Raw genomic sequence first — 17,386 nt, forward strand, 5'->3', positions numbered from 1 at the left:
GATTCTTTTCAAAAGCCAGAGCCTTAATGAGGAATTTTTAGAGCTAGGCATTGAAATGGAAGAAATGGGAGAGAGGGGACAAGGAAAAGAAGGAGGGATCTTATGCAGAGTGTAGCCTCCTGGAGAAGACATATCAAATATATAAATGAGAAAGGGGGAAGAGGCTATGAATACTCTCCATAAATACTGACATCATGGAACAAAACCCCAGTTGTCCTGCCCTAGTTATACCTCCAAGGACCTTATTTAAGAATCCAGTGATTTCCAGTGAAAGTGAGCCATGCAATTTCAACAATGGTAAGATTCATTGGATTTATAAAGGAAAGGTTTATTTTTATCTGTTATAAGGTGATTACAAACTCCTCTAAAAAAAAAGCAAAGATGACTTAAAAATATCGATATACATATTATCTAAAAAGCAAAACAGAAAAAAAAACCTGCCAAGTACAAACAGAGATTCTTATCATCAAACATTTATACACAAAGCTTGTATACTGCAAGACTGAATTACATGCCAAAAATCTTGTTCAAATACAAATATTCCTGTTCGGAACAGTCTCTCGTGAATTTTTTTTTAATTTAAAAAAAGCTGAAAATGTCTTAAAAATATCTTTAAAGTTTTAAAAAAGTTCAGATTATTCAGACAGATTTGTTTTTGAAAGGAGGAAATAGAAAAATCCCCACTTTCTGATGTGCTAATAATCATACGGTCACAGTTACTATGACTTTTTTTTTTAAAGGAACCCACATTTGTTTTTTAAGCCAGATACATAGACGAGATGTCACATCTGATGTAGCAAAACTCTGGAAGCATCAGTGGTAACATTCACAATACAACAATGAGGAACAGCTTCCTTTTGAAACAGGCATTCCAGGGAAAACTTGACCTGGCTGCCTCCAGCACCCAGGGAGGTCACCTCCTGGCGTTTCTTGTAGTGAGGAATAAATGGATTGGTTTTCTGCCCTCAGAGTCTTTGATTCTCTATCTCCGATTGGCCCCCAAATCCTCCAAGATTTGAGTATTTTCCTCCTTTTTTTGTTTTTTTGTTTGCTTTTTGTCAGACACAAAATTATTTACAACACCCACACAGAATCTGATTCCAAAATTGAGATTTCCTAAAACCTGGTCACATGCTAAAAGAGGTCTATATCAGTTCAGTTACATGCTTGCTTTGTGCCTTGGGTCCCCCACTCTGGGGGGGTGGCCTTTGTCCATATCCTGAGTCTGATCCTTGCTGAATGGTGAATGTCCAGTGGGGTAGATATTTAGGCCCCTTACTCGATGGGGTCTTCCCTCACTCACTATTGAAAGCACACCTGGAGATGCTGGTTGGGGTTTGCTTCAAAAGCTCTGCCTGTGCATCCCTGTCTTTTGTGCCCCTTCATGGGTCCATGACCTCTTAAAAACACGGGGACAAAGAAGGGAGCCCTGAGGGCAAAGGTGGGTGGGCACAGGCCCACTAGCACTGAAGAGAATACTTGGAGCAATACAACTTGCCAGTAGTTATTTGTTGCCTTAAAGAAGGGGAGGAGAGATGAAAAAGCTGAGGGTGATGGGATCACTAGGGAGCTGTGGGTCAGGATAGGAAGCCAATGGAAGGAGTTTGAGAAGCTGTGGAGGTGTAAAGGGAGCATGGGAAAGGATCCCACCAGAGCTCTATAATCTCTGAGAAGTGTCTGTAGAAAAATCTGGCAGCTGTATGGCTATTTCCAGTGGGCAATGAGCTTGAATATGAACAGGTCCACATGTATAGAGATGTGTAGATCAAAATCAGCACCTCATTTCAAAACAAATGAATGGGATAGGCTGAAGGGGAGCAACAGCTCTCCACTCTTCACATTCACTATCCTCAAATTCCAACCTTTTCTTCAAACGTTTCTCAGGCTTTTTGTTTTCACCACTACTGTTTCTTTCTTGGTATTTGAGTTATTTTGGATTTTATTTGAATACATTTATTGTTTATTCCAATTTCTGCAAAAGATGATTCTCTGATTACCATGTATCAAAGGATTGTGGGAGGGAATAAGCATCCCTGGGAAAAAAACTAAATAACGAATAATTAGCATCAAGGAAGAGCCCAGCCAGACACAGAATCATACCACTTGCTAAGCTGGAGGGGACCTGAAGAATGATGAATAGATCCCCAAGAGCAGATCATTCTTTAAGGTTTGCTTGTCAAAACAGAAACACTACACTACTCTCTCTGGGTTTTGCCAGGATTCTCAATGTGAGGGAAGTATCAAAGGCAGACATCTTCCTTCTCTGTTTGCTCCTTTCTAAGAAATAATAAAGAGTCCCCCTAATTTAACATCCATCTTGACACACTTGATAGATATGAAATCTATTCTGTGAGTTGGATGGGACTTTGCTATCTTTACCTCAATTTAAATGTCAAATAAGGCAGCGTGAGGAAGAGGGATATAACTTCAGATTCTTCTAATAGGAGAAAATAATAATGATTTAAGGTATTATAGGTGGAGTCAGGAGCTCTGCTTGCCACTTGGGAAACCTTTGGTGAGTCCCTTCCTTTTTGGAGACCTTCCATTTCTCCTCCTAAAAATGTTCTTTTCTAGCACTGACCCTCTGAGATTCTAAGGTTCTTTTCAGTTCTAGCATTCTCTGTCCTAACACTCCTTCTAGTGCTAACAGTTTATGCTCTAAGTACCTTTTGACTCTAAGATTCTGTGTTTTTAAGGGCCCTTCCAACCCTTAACTTCCCAGGATTTTTAAAGATATTTTAATTTTTTCAACTAATTTTTTAACTTGTCTTGATCCCATTTTAATAATTTGGTGATAGCAGACAAGAAAGTATTTGCAAAACCAATGAAACAGGAGAATTGTATTGTTCTATATTAATTTAGATTTCAGATCAGGCCCAAGCATCAATTACCATGAGGATGAAGATAGAGTGGTGAAAAAAAAAAGTTCTGCACTAGGACGATAGGAGATGGGAGAATCTAAGTCCTAGTACCATCGGGGTTACTACTAAATTGATGTAGGTCATTGATCAAGTCACTACCTCCTTTGAGCCTTAGTTCCCTCCTCTGACCAATGAGGGACTGGGCTGGATCATCCTCAAGGTCCTTCCAACTCTTATATTCTAAGAATCTTTGGACCCTCTCTGAAGAAAAAGCTACTCATCTCATTCAATCAAGTTCATTTCAGCTAATATTCATCCAAGGATCTCTCCTTTGATTCCAAAGGTTTCTTTTTCTTTTCTACCAATTATTCTCTTCTTACCCTCCAAGATCTTACAACCTGGGGCATCTCCCTAGAATGGCAGGGAGAAAAAATGGTGAAGGCAGTGCATTCCTTTGGTTTAAGTTCCATGAAAAATGTTGTTTCAACCGCATCTGGGCCTCTCACCATTCAGAGGGCCCATATTTCACGTACTTAGACATAGTCGGACCAGACTCATCAGAATGCTAATTAAAGTTAGATTTATGTAGATAAATGAATATATAAAAGTCGACCATTATTACACATACTATCCATGGAATTGTGTTCTATACAGACAGAATAGTTATAAGAGAGATCATGTTTGATGATGGGTGAAACAATAAAGGTTTCTGAAAACGTCATCAGCTGGAGTAGCCAGTTTTCCAAATGCTGGCTGAGAGCTTTGTCTAGAAATCTTTGGTCTAGAAAAATGGCTGGCCTGAGGATCTTGAAAGATGAGACCTTTCTCAGGCCAGTTGCAGAATGTGCTAATTTAGGAAGGGTTCAGAATACTGCCGTTTTTCACCCCATGTTTCTACTTCCTAGCCAGGATGATGGCCAAAAAGCAGTGACTGGCTAGGTTCAGATCTGGTTTTGGGGGGTGAAAGGAGTGGCAGGAGGGGCAACTTTTAAAAATTATTTCACCCATCCCCAATCATGATGAATGGTTAATTCACTAAAGTCGTATACAACAGAGATCACATTTCTACAAAGGAAACCTGGGGGGAAAGGGGGAAACACGCTTACAATCATAAATACTTAGAAAAATACAAACATAATAGAATTATTAAAGAGTTTGGATTATGAGTTACATTTGGCAGAATATCATTTTAGGGGATGTGTGGATTTCTAATGGGTGACATTTCGAACAGATAAGAGTATTTGAAAAGCACTGCCCTCTCCCCTCCATCACCCCTCCAAGAGGACATGCTCCAAACAGCTCTCTGTGTTTGGAGTCAGGGATGGAGGGTAGGTTTTCTTAGTGAGAACCTGCTCTCTGAGAATCCAGCCTTGTCTCTAAACCGGGCTGAACTCTTCCACCAGGGCCAGAGTACCTTATCCCAGGAAAAACAGAAACAAAACAAAAAACACTTCACTTCATACACTTCACTTCATACAATGAGGTCATTGCATATGTGTGTGACACTTAAGAAACCCTTTTTTTTTCTTTTTGGTTATATACTCTGAACTTGGAAGCAATTGATTTGAATGGCACAGTTCAAGTTACAAATGGGGCTGGTGTCTCCTTAGTGACGATTTTAAAAGTGTAGTACCATATCGTCTGGTTCATGGCGGAACATAATCATTCACCCTACAGGGAGTTGGAGAAATATTGTCTTGGGGTGTTGGCCCCACTGAAAATCTTAATACATAAACACTTTTCTTCACTGTCCTATCCCCCAGTTCTTCCCTTTCTCCCTCTCCACTTCCCTCCATCTATTGTCATTGCTTTGTAGTGTATGTGTAAACAACACAGGTAGCATCCTAAAAATTAGCGTTTTACTACTGTAGCATCTATCTAGGGCTGCCAAGGACTTTCACTTGAGGATGGAAATTAAGACTGCATGCCTGCTCCCACGTCCCATCCTGGTATGGTGAAATGGACCATGGTTATTACCCCATGATGTGGAAATCTCCCTTTTCTCTGGGTCTAGGCAGGGCAGAGGTTGACTTCTAAGAAAGATTCTTTTAACATCACTGCTTAGAAGGTTAAGTTGCAACCCACATGCTATCTCCATGTTTGGGCTGTGGCTGAATTTGGATGGGTGTCCAGTGGACAACCCAAACAGTCAGGAGGTAAGGAATTGACTCCGCCAAAGGGTATCACTAATTGCTGGGGCATAAGGTAAATAGGTGCCTTCCCCGCCTCTAACTTCAAGAAGACTTAGTTACAGACTGTGGTGGGAGGATTCCATTTCCACATCTTTTAAACATAAATACTTGGAGGTGGAAAGAGGAGGTTGAAGAGAGAGGACTGGGAAATGCTAGAACGAGTAACAGCACATTGGTTTTTAGTGACTGCCATATCCCCAAAGCCCCACTCAAAAACCCCCAACCCAAGGCAGGTCCCAATTGCACACATTAAACTTTCTTTGGTCCACTTGCACTCTTCTCCCTCATCCCTATACCTAAGTGACTCATCAAATGTATGATTTGGTTTAAGAAGGCCACGCCATAATGGTGGGTAGAGATTTATGATTTTTAGGAATGTCAAGAACCAGGTAGGTTTCCATTAAAAAAAATAAACAAAAAACAAATTGAAAAAAAAAAACAACAAAAAGGAGATATTGTGGAAACAAATATGGACCCTGTAGCTAAAACAAAACCCTTCAAGAAGCAAGGTGTTCCCCAATGATTCAGCAAAGACCACCTCTCCTTAGAGTTTCCTGGAACCTGAGCACACTAGAAGAAAAGCCAGTTATTTGAAGATCAAGGCTGAATATGGATGAGCAATTCTAGAATGGCCCAAAATTGGTAGTGGGTCAGCCTGACCATTGCCACCAAAACCCTACCAAGAGTTCTGGTCCCTGCAACTTGCTATCTTTTATGCCCTAGCTCAGTCAGAAAGGTTGGAGAGCCTAATTCCATTGGGATGGGAGGAGATACCCCAACAAAATGACTTACTAGGTAAAACTCAAGAGAGGGGAAAAATCTTTGCCACTGCTGAGTTATAGTCTATATCAGAGGGCTATAAACTCCTTTAATGGTTTCTCATTTTAAAGCATGATTATTATATTGAATTCTTTGAGACTGTAGGGTGTTTTTTTTAAACAATGAGAATTTCCCAAAGTCTAGATTATCATTCCTTTTTTGACTTTATTAAAAAAAATTAGCTGAAATAGAGGTGCTTACTACTCTTCGAAAGTCTTCAGTGGCTATACTTCTGACTTAAACTGTAAGAGAAGGCCACTTCTTTTGTTGCTTTTGTGAGGGTTGGAGGTTCCCGTTTCATTCTCAGTGTTAGCTTTTGTGTGTGTGCATCTCTCTCCTCAGCTACAACACAAGGATAATGAAGCTCCAATAGCCAAACTTTGATTGGCTTCATTTCCAATGCCTCCTTCACTTTTCACCATGGCCAACATGACTGGCCGGCTGGCCCGGTCCTCTCCACCTGCCATTTTTGTTCCTGTCTGAACCACATTCAGAAGGTACTACACCTTTGAAATGCTCAGAATAGTCTTCCTTTTTGTTCTTTGGGACAAAGTTTACCCTAGAGCTCTTGTGTATGATCCTTCTCCCAACCACACCAGCACCTGGAGATTGCTTTAGAAACTGAATATATTGCTGGCAAGAAGATCGATTCAAGTGGTAAAGGTATATAATCATAGCTTGACATAAAAAAATTAACAAATTCCTGTAATACATCTAATTTGATATGAAAGCTCAGTCTCCTTGGAGACGCCTGCATGTGGTTACCTTATAAAATAGTCTTAAAAAAAAATACAACACACACACACACGCACACGCACACGAAAAATAACTTTCTCTGTGAGAATGAAAAAACAAACAAGGGGAAAAAACAAAAAAAATCCAATCCTAGTGCAAATAGAAAGCTCTGTAAACCTGGTACTATGAGAATCTAAGGTTAGTAAACGGCAGTTAAAGCAGGTTTCTCCTCTCACAGAGAGAGCTCACATCATGGTCTCCACGACGATATGGGTGGGTTTCATGATGTTGCCATTTGAATTGCTCCTGGAACAGAATGGTGTGGCCCCCTCAGAGTCACGGGACCACTGTGGCACGGGTTTCGGGGTAATCGTTTCCCTAAATCTCTGAAAGAAAACAAAAATACAAAGGCAAACATGTCAGAAAAGGGAACAAGATGAACCAAAGTCCTTGTTTAAAGGACTACTACTCTCAAGTCCAGTGATAATGCCCTGGGAAGGAGACTCTGTGCCCACCAGTCCTTCCTTCTAGTCCTTTCGGTAGCTATTAATTCCTTAGATAATAAAGCTCATCATCCTTTTCCTAGCATTCAAGGCCTCCAGCTCAACTGATCAATAAGTTGGGTAGCCAAGTTAACATAAGAGCTCATAAAATCACCTAAGCCAGTTTTGGAAGATGTATGCAAATCCAGGGCAGGGTGCTTTTCTCAGAGATTCTTTTAGGGCCAAAACAGCATGGAGACAATTAGATTTGGAGTTAGAGGAGCTGGGTTTAGCTTACTGTTCTGGCTGGGCAAATCACTTAATAATCTGAGCCTCAGTTCCCCCCCCCACCCCAGGGAAACGAAGTGTTTGGACTAGATGACCTTTAAGGTTTTTTTGAGCCCTAAGCTTATAATCCTAAGAATTATTTCTTAATTCTTAGGAATAATACACTTCTAAAACACCTTAAGATTTACTGTCCTCCCAATTTGAAGAAATATCATAAAAGTACTATCCCTTCCATTTTAAAGAAGGAAAAACTGACATACATAAAAGAGAAATAACTTGTCTAAGGTTACATAATAGTGAGTATGAGGGAGCGAGCTGTATTTTAAAATAGTGAAACTAAGCAAAATTTCTCATGGCCACTTCAATGGGATTGCAAACTGTAAACTCTATCTCTTACCTTTCTCCAGTTCTGGTTAATACTTTTCCTTCCCAATTCTTCCCTCTCTCTCCTTCTTTGGATTTAAAGAGCAGTTGCTTAGCCCTTAGATGACAAATGGCACCCTGGCTTTGTCTCAAAACCCATCCCTAGCCTACTGGTTCCATACCCCATGCTCCATGTCCCATGCTACTTCTCAGCATGAGGAAGCTGCTACTGTAAGCTGCTTTCCAGACTCTAATGAAAGAGACATCACTAGAAAGACGGGAAAGTCAGAACCAAAGTACATGTCCCAGCTCTGCCTAAAGCAACAGAAGAGAATAAACCTTAAGACCTTGGAGGATCACCATGGAGTTTTAGGAAAAGACACACTTCATTTTGACTTTAGCAGGAGCTCCAATTTCAACAGATACTGAATCCCCAACAATTGTTAGGAAACTTCTTGAGGAAGGCAAGGGCCAAGGGGTTGCCAGGGAAATCAGAAAGGACAAGAAGGCCACACCCCAGTGCCGGCATGGGCAGAAAAACTTGCTTCTCCTCTCACTGGGCCAAGTAGGAACCAGAGAAGACAAGAATAGCGAGCAAGAAAGGACCGCTATTACTTAATTACTGAAGGAACTTGGTCCTTGGAGTCTGGCCTTTATAAACAAGAGAGCTCAGGATTAAACAGTCCCACGGCAAGTTGAAAGGAAAGCCAAACATTAGAACCAAATCTCTCAGTTCAATGTCCTCTTCCCTCAAATGGCTCTTCCTTTAAACCTATAATGCTACTCACTGGGCATAAAATAGGACTTCTCTCCACCACTACACCCAGGATTATGGAATCTGTTTGTAGAATCCAGGTATATTGTAGGAATGACTATTTCCTTCCCCACTCCTCCCTCCCCAGGGCTCTTACCTCCATGAGTGATCCTTTTGCCTTGCTCAGCCGATAGATCGCAAAGAAGGGGATGCATAACATGGAAGAGAGGGCCATGCACCAGCCTAGGCCAATGGCCCAGTGAGGGTAGGTGTACACCTTGTTGTAGGTCAGTGGGATATGTACAGCCAGAGAGAAGACGAAACATCCCTGTGGAATTATAGAAGTGAGTTGGGCCAGAGTTGTCTCTAGGTTGCCAAGATGTAAAATTTAAAATTAAATCTTAATATTAAAAAATTATATTTTAAGGAGGTTTATTAAATGATCATTAGAAATCAAGGAATAATGAGGATACAAATAAAAACCACGTGCCCGTGGCTGATTAGCCATTTCAAAATCCCCACCTTCCCACCATCTCCACTGGTGGCATGCCAAAAGAGAGCGTGTGAGAAGTTACAGCTAGTTAAATACCAACAACATGATCTCACCAACATGGAGACTCAGGAGAGATTATAGGGAATTTTGGAAAATACTAAGGACTTCTGGGGAATGAAGTCAAAGGTTAAAAATCTCCATTTATACATACCCCCCTGAGACATACAGAAGACTAGTCTCTCCAGTGGGTCTTGTAAACATACCAACTTTGAAAAGACTGTCCCTTAAGCTGGTGGTTCTTAATCTTTATTGTATCATGGTCTGTGCTGGCAGTTTGGTGAAACCCAAAGGACTTCTCTGAATTGTGTTTTTTAAATACATAAAATACAATATGGAAGATTTCACAAGAAACTAATTATAATGAAATAGACACCAAAATATTTTAAAGCAAGTTCTTCTTGTACCCCAAGTTAAGAACTTTGTCTCAGGGTAGATAGGGGACTTGGTACTCTTCTGAGAGAATGTTTAGTCGAGTTTCATTCCTGACTCTTGAACACAGGGCTCCTGGCTGACCCTGGTTGGGAAGAAGCCCAATTGGGATCCTGGGTAATCCTGTGTATTTGATTTCATGTACTCTGTGAAAGAGTCCATAGGCCTCACCAGACTGCCAAAGAACTCCATGACAAAAAGGGGGGAAAAAGGTTACAAAGGCCTACTTTAAGGATCAAAGTATTTATAAATCTATGACAAATCAGAGCTAGAAAGCAACTTTAAAGATCACCTATGTAAGTCTACTCCTTTTTGGAGGAGAGAGTATATATATTTGTTGTTGTTGTTGAGTCATTTTTCAGTCATGCCCAACTCTCTGTGGGATTTTCTTGGCAAAGATCTTGGAGTGGTTTACCATTTCCTTCTCCAGCTCATTGTACAGATAGGGAAACTAAGGCAAATAGGATAAAGTGACTTGTTTGGATCACATAGCTATTAAGTATCTGAGGTGAGATTTGAACTCAGGAAGATGAGCCTGACTCCAGGTCTATCGCTCTATCCACTGGGCCACCTTAAAGCCCATGTGCATATTTTTAGGCACACACAAATTCCATATAAAGTAAATATGAAATAGTTTTAGTTGGGGAGTTGCTAGCATCTGGGCTGGGAATCAGAACAGGCTTCATGAAGAAAATGGCACTTGCACAGTTCTGAAGGTATAAATGGAAAGAAAAATGGCTCTGGAGTTAGAAGACCTGGATTCAAATCCTATCTTGACATTTGCCAACTTGAGTGACCTTGGGAAAGTCACTTACCTTCCTTGGGCCTAAATGACCTCTTCTGTAAAATGAGATCAAAATTTCTAGATTAAACTAGACAGTTTTTGACACCCTGTGTCAGCTCACTCATCTTTTAATGGTAAGAAACTAGAGGATCTAAAGAAGGGAAAGGGTAGAAAGTATAAAAGGGAGCCAGATTTTATTAAGAGCCTATTAGGTGTCAGGCATGGCACTTTCTAAAGTACTTTCTAAATATAACTCCTTTGTTCTTCCCAACAACCTTGGGAGATGGAAACTGTTATAATCTCTGAGACTCAGTGACTTGACTAAGATCACAGAGCTGGGAAATGTCTAAGGCCAGATTTGAACTCTAGTCTTCCTGACTCTAAGCCCAGTGCTCCATTCACTATACTCCTTAACTGTCTAGGGTCTCTAAAACACAGGGGAGTAAAGAAGGAGTACATTCCAGGCCTAGGGGAGAGGCTAAAGAGATGGGAGGTAAATGAGTTTTGTGCACAAGGAATAGAAAGTCCAAAGTTGGTTGGACCATGGATTGTGTTAAGGAGAATAATCTGAGGCTATGTTGGAGCCTAAGGTTAAGCTCTAAGTGATGCATGGTTAATTGGGACCCAATTGGGACAGAGGGTTATTTGTTATGGACTTGTTCATTAAAATGGAGAAAGCACCTGGCCATGAGAGGACAACAAAATAGCTGGCTGCTAAGCTTCCAGCCTTTTATCTCCTTGACTGCCTTTTCCATATCTAAAACTTCAGCAAACAACTCCTATTTGAGTTCCTCAAGCCTGAGAGGAGAACTGGAAAGCAAATGTTTGTTCCCCTTACCAATATTTTCAGGCATGTGTTTGTTTCTAATGTTAAGATAAAGCCAGTATCTGATAGGAGTTCCCACTGGCTATAATGTTGAAGGAACTCCAAGGATGACCAAGCAAGAAGGCCCATAAACATGGCAGATGACAGATCAATGTTCATAAGAATACAAAGTTGTCCTTCAAAGATGGCTGGCAAAAATAGCTTTCTTCTTTTTCGATGGGTCTCATTGTCAACGTACCAAAGTCATGATGTGAGGAGAAAGCATCATACTTTGTTCCACCAAAAAAAAAAGGGGGATAAAATCTGTGGATAAAACTTATTCATACTACAACCAACTAGAGAACACCTGAGACCTCCAACAACCAGGGTAAGTTGGATACTGAAGTGGATAGATAGCTGGACCTAGAGTCAGAAAAGACTTGAGTTCAAATCCTGCTTCAGCCACTTACTAGCTATGTGATTCTGGACAAAGCATTGAACCTCTGTCTGCTTCAGTTTTCTGCAACCAAAGCACAGGAATAATGATGCAAAACTTCAACTGCTATGAAACTTCCTATAGAGTGCCATTTTTATGCATGGCACAACAGATCTGATTCTTCCAATATAATCTTTTCCCCTGATCTATGTTCCCAAAGCAAACTTCTTACAGATTATCATCAAGCCTTCAATCAACACAATCAAAACCTTAGGTTAGGAATCTTTCAACTTACAGCGCAAAGAATCGGTGTGATTGCATACCAGCTCCATTTCATCCAGGGCCCAGGTCTATATCCAATCATATCTTCAATGTGATTATAAAGAGATTCAGCGCCTACAAGAGATACATTTCTAATTAATCAATTAGGATTTATTAAGCAAAGCTTAACACGTGCCAGTCATTGTGCCAGATGCTAGGAATACAAAGGAAGGCAAAAACAGGTCCTATTTTCAAGGAACTTTCCACTCTAATGAGGAAGAAGTGCATGTGGTGAATAAGTCCCTAAAGATACCTAGAGGAGATGGAAGACAAGAAAGCTTTTTCTTAAACATTTCCTTGATCACCCAGTTCAATGGGGACATGATTGGGGATGTAGACTCTAAATGATCACTCTAGAGCAAATATTAATAATATGGAAATAGGATTTGATCAATGATACGTGTAAAATCCAGGGGAATTGCTCATTGGCATTGGAAGGGGGAGGGAGGAGGTGAAGAAAGTAATATGAATCATGTAACCATGGAAAAATATTCTAAATGAATTAATTAAATAAATAATTTTTAAAAAGAAAGCTTTTTCTTGCTCATTTGTTAAATCAAAGTCTACTGTACTCAAGAGTTATGGGAAGGAGAAAACATGACTGAACATATGACTGCACATGAGCAAAAACAAAATATTAGCCTGTGTCTGACTCATGGATTCATGGGACTGAAGGCTGCTGGAGTAGGTCTATGTCTCTATGAGTGCCATTCTTCCCAGAAAACAAAGAGTAACATTATATGGAAAATGGCAACTTCAACTGAAAAAAAGTATGCAGCTACACTTAAGGGATCAGTCTTCATAGGGGTGGTGAATCTTGGTCTTTCTGTAAAAAACAAAAAAAACAAAAATCCTGCTCATTCCACTTTCCAATTATTCCTCATCCCTCCATCCATAAGATTATCATCTGGACTTTGGTAATTTCTAACATCGTCTTTCAACATGAGCTTTCTACCAAAGAATGATAAGAAGGTAGGTTGGGCCCTTTACTCTAAGTTGCCCTACAATCTCCGGTGGATAGCTAAGAGTCACAGTACCCAAGAACATTGAGCAAAAACCAAATAACATCCTGGAACAGTTTTTCAATAACAGTAAGCAGGCATCAGGTAGAATTCTTAAGTTCTGAATATTGTCATTTCACCATGAATTAACCAACCCCTTCCCTTGGCCTGCCCACTGGGAAGAGGGAGAGTTAAGTACATTTAAGTCAAAAGAAGGTTCTCTACTCACCATATACCCAGGAAACAGCAATACATTCAAAGAATGCAACCCACAAAAGGCATACACCACTAGCTGCATAGTAGTCAAAGAGTTGAAACACATACATGCCACCCTGTGAAGAAGTTACAAGGGAAGTGAACTGACTGGGAACCAAACAAAGGATACATAGTTCAATGCCACTACCCACTCCTATGGAATCCAGCCCAATTATAGAGATAATAACTGACTTCCATGATGGCATAGGCTGAGATAATATCCCAACCAACTTTTCTTTCCAAAATGAAAAACTTCAGATCCGATCATTGAAACTCAATTTTCACCCCAAACTAGAGCCTATGTGGAATCCTCAAAAGAAGCTTGTAACTCGCTACTCCATGGGAAAAATAATGGCCATTATGGGAATTTGAAGCAATTTGCTTGTCATCAAATGGCTTTAAAGGTTCTGAAGTGGGGAAATTCAGGGGACAGGAAGCCAATTGTTAACTGGTACCAGAGTTCTTCTGCTCTTTGCATGAATATTTTCATCTCTCCTGTCCTGGTTTTTATTGAAAAAATTGCTGTGAAGTGATTTGAAATAGATAAAAGTAGATTAAAAAACAGAAAGATAAATTGACAGAAAATCAGAGAAATGAGAAGAGAGGAGGCAAGTAGGGTAGAGAAAGAAGAAGAGGAGGAGGAAGTTAAAAGATTGTGATAAATATAGACAGAAAAATAGATTAATTGAAGAGAGAAATTTAGATAGATCAGTGGAGAGTAAAATCACTTTTTATTTTACCACTACTCACTTGATATTCTATAATATAGATTTATACATCATTTCATGTTGTCATTCATTCAGTGGATTCTGCCATTGTCCAAAGAGGTGAAAGCATTCATTCATTCATATGATCACCTTTTCCAATGAATTGGGATTTAGCTTTGCATCTAGCAACGTTAAGTTAAGCATTCTAGGAAAGGAGAGCATCTCAAAAGTGGCATTTTCCCTTAGTGTCGGTTTCCCTCTTGGTAAATGGCATCCTTCCCTTTAGGGAAGAATTCAATCCACTGAATAAATATTTAGTGATGTATTCACCTAAGCATAATTTTTTTGGGGAAAATCATTTAAAAATTAAATTTCAAAAGGACGTAGAAGCCTTCCATGTGTAGCTTATGAGGTAAAAAGGAAATATTCATATAATGGCCCCTAATGGTGCAAAAAGACACTTTTTTGTGGGCCTTTTATGGGCTCTACAGGAGGCCTTACTCCTTAATAAAGTACTTATGACTGATATAAACTATGAACATGGGCCCAAAGAATTAATTCAACTTTGATTTTTTTTTAAAGTTTGATAACCCGTGTTTTGATCAAAGAAATTTTCAATCACATTATAAAAGTTTACTGATAGGTTGTATTTATCCCTGCAATGCAGACCCAGTTTGAATAGAAACCAAACAGATTTTATGTTTGAAGGGTTGACTGGTCAGAAATAGGGGAAAAAAATCCAGCTAGAAGACTTCATACCAAGGATTCTGGGTCATTTTGGCCAATTGTAATAGCAGCTTGTAACATGTTATGGCTTCAGCTTTAATAGAAAATTATATCTCTATAATGATTTTTGTTCATTATCTTACTTGGCTCTCAAGGACCAACAGTAGTTATCTAGCTGGCCAGTTTCCCACATCCAAGGAGACAAGGCTTTAATACCAGACTACATGAATTAAATAGTTTTTGATATTAATAGAAACAGAACATGTACCCACCAAAGATTGGAAGAAACAACAGAGTAGTTGGTATCTAGGAATACTTACTTCAGTCACCATAGAAAGGCCCACAAGGTAGCTAAAGAGACACACTATAGCAATGAATATTTCCCGATGGTAACCCTTCCTTAGGAAGGATGGGTACAGATCAACCAATGATGTGATCATACCTTCAACTTCAACAAACTAGAAGAGATAGAAAAAGTGACAAAAATACATTGGATTAAGTTTATCATCCTTCCATGAACTCTTCTAACATAAATTTGAATACACAGTCTTCCCTGTCCCAAACCTACTCCAAACCTCCTCAAGCCCACTGGAGTGGAAAGAGACTGGACTGGGCTACAAGGATCTAGGCTCTAATCTAGGTTTGCTAAAGGCTTACTATGACCCTTCAGGAAATTACACCACTGTTTCTACCACCTCACTAAAATGTGAAGAAGGGAATGGATGGATGGATGGATGGATGGATGGATGGATGGATGGATGGTTGGGCGGATGCATCAAACAGTACTTTTTAAGAATTTACTATATGTCAGAAACTGTGCTAAAGTTATAAAGCCGGCAAGAGAATCCCCACTCTTGAGTAGTTTACGTTATAATGGTGACGACAGCACATGTTAAAAGATGGTGACCAGGGAGGTGTAAGGATGAAGGGAAAGTGCTCTAAGGTCTCTTCCACACCTAACATTCTATTGAGTCTAGTCTATCTGTCACCTAATTGCAATCCATTCCTTTTAAAATTGGAAAATTCCAGGTCTAAACATATATGCTATTTAATTTGGAACCTGTTTTTCCAGGAAAGAGAAAAATGATTTAATGTTGTGCGAGTTTCAGATAACTGAGATGCCCCATACCAGAAATAAAGAAAAACTATTATCTAAAATTTATTTATGGGATGAAAATAGTGCTCTGTCTCTCTCTTGTATCAGAATGACTAGGGTTAAAAAACAAACAAACAAAAAAACTTCCATCTAGGATTTGAAAGGAATTATCTTCTCTCCACCTCCCTGGCTGACTAGCTGTGTGATGAAGCAAACCACAGACCTGTTCTGGGCTTCAGCTTCAAGATGTGAGAGTTGGTCCAAATGGTGAGATGTCTTCCAGCTTTAACATACAATGCCTCCATTAATATGGTGATCCATAAAAGTTTATTCCCATCTCCGGATGGCGATTTTAAGATCAAAGTCAAGGGAGTGGTGGTTCCAGTGAAACTTCAGATGAAGTAAGGATTAAAACTCCAAGGAAAATTTCCTACACTGCCTTGAAAACTGGAGGGATCATAGATTTAGAGCCAGGAGGGATCTCTCATCTAGTCTGAGCCCCATCTCCCATTTTAGAGGTAAGCAATCCAAGCAGAAGGAAGCTAAGTGACTTGTCCAGAGTCATACATCTAGTAAATATCTCAAGTGGGATTTGAACTCATAGATCTTCCCAGTTCCAAGACCAGGATTTCTATCTACCTTATCAAACAACATATTTTACCAAGGTGGCCAGCAAGACCCAGAGAGGTTAGGGAAATACCCAAGATTACATTGACAGTGAGGAGCAGAGTAGAACCCATTTCTGGTATGGGACTACTCAGTTATCTGAAACTTGCACAACATGAAATCTCCTAGCCTCCACCCAAAGATATTTCTACCAAATGGCAAAGCCTGTCTCTCTTAAAACACCAAATAGTATGAACTGCACTCATAAAGTTTATTTCTTTTGTCAGTTCCCATTTCTTAGAAATTGATTTCTCATGAGCAGGGGTTCCTACCGTAAGAGCCCTTTCCTGGCCATACATCTAGGTAGCTCAGTGGCCAGAGCACTGGGTTTGGAAGGCATGCCTCAGGCACATTCTGGCAGTGTGACCCTAGGCAAGTCACAAACTCAGTTTTCTCAACTGGAAAATGGGAGATAGTAACAGCACCAACTTGATAGGGTTATTCTGAGGAGCTAAGGAGATAATATTTGTAAAGTGCTGGCACATAGTAGGAATCATGTGTTTATATTTAAACAGGAGTGATTATAGCCTTCGAATGGGATTTAGATTAGACAAAGATTTAGTGGAAATTTGACAAGGCATGCATGGGTTGTTTAGGTTCATGGGAAGGAGTAATCATTATAAACAATTTATGACTATACTAACAGATACCTCCAAAAATTAAAAGTTAGAAGATAAATTGAGTCAATGGCAAAACATAAAAACTTCAGTGTTTAAATTCCTAGTATGGGAGGGGAAAATCACTGGCCTGGGAATAAGTGGATTCTTGCCTTGGCTTTGGCATCAACTGTCTTTTCAATGACAAGTCATTTGCCCTGGCTGGGTCATAGACCCCTTATCTAGAAAATAAAGAACCTTCTTTTAGTTCCAACATTCTATGCTCTCCAATCCCTTTCACCTCTGCTCTGAGGTCCTTTTACCGCTACCATTCTATGTTCTAAAGTATCCTCCAACTTGAATATTTAAGTTCTAACTTTATTTCCCTAGATTGGTAGCTTGTAAGTTTCTTGAGCCTAAAAGATCAAGAAACAATGTTCCCTGCTAAGCCTTGGGCAGCAGATATAAGGATGTTTGCCTTGTTTGCATTAAAAAAATGCCTCAGGTGCTTTTATTC

General features: G+C 39.8%; 1 protein-coding gene across 5 annotated transcripts in view; it reads right to left on the minus strand.

Moving 5' to 3' along the window:
- Positions 1-307: 307 nt before the first annotated feature.
- The window catches only part of SLC6A6 (solute carrier family 6 member 6), a 147,815-nt gene continuing 130,736 nt past the window's right edge, over positions 308-17,386 (minus strand). For all 5 annotated transcript variants that reach the window (XM_056804704.1, XM_007500277.3, XM_007500275.3 and 2 more), the window contains 5 exons: positions 14,832-14,969; positions 13,053-13,155; positions 11,797-11,897; positions 8,652-8,822; positions 308-6,993 (listed from right to left, as the gene is read on the minus strand). In XM_056804704.1, the coding sequence (XP_056660682.1) occupies positions 6,853-6,993; positions 8,652-8,822; positions 11,797-11,897; positions 13,053-13,155; positions 14,832-14,969 (654 nt within the window). In that variant the 3' untranslated portion in view covers positions 308-6,852. The remainder of the gene's footprint in view (positions 6,994-8,651; positions 8,823-11,796; positions 11,898-13,052; positions 13,156-14,831; positions 14,970-17,386) is intronic.

This window comes from Monodelphis domestica, chromosome 7, assembly GCF_027887165.1.
Source record: "Monodelphis domestica isolate mMonDom1 chromosome 7, mMonDom1.pri, whole genome shotgun sequence".
Taxonomy (NCBI): Eukaryota; Metazoa; Chordata; class Mammalia; order Didelphimorphia; family Didelphidae; genus Monodelphis; species Monodelphis domestica.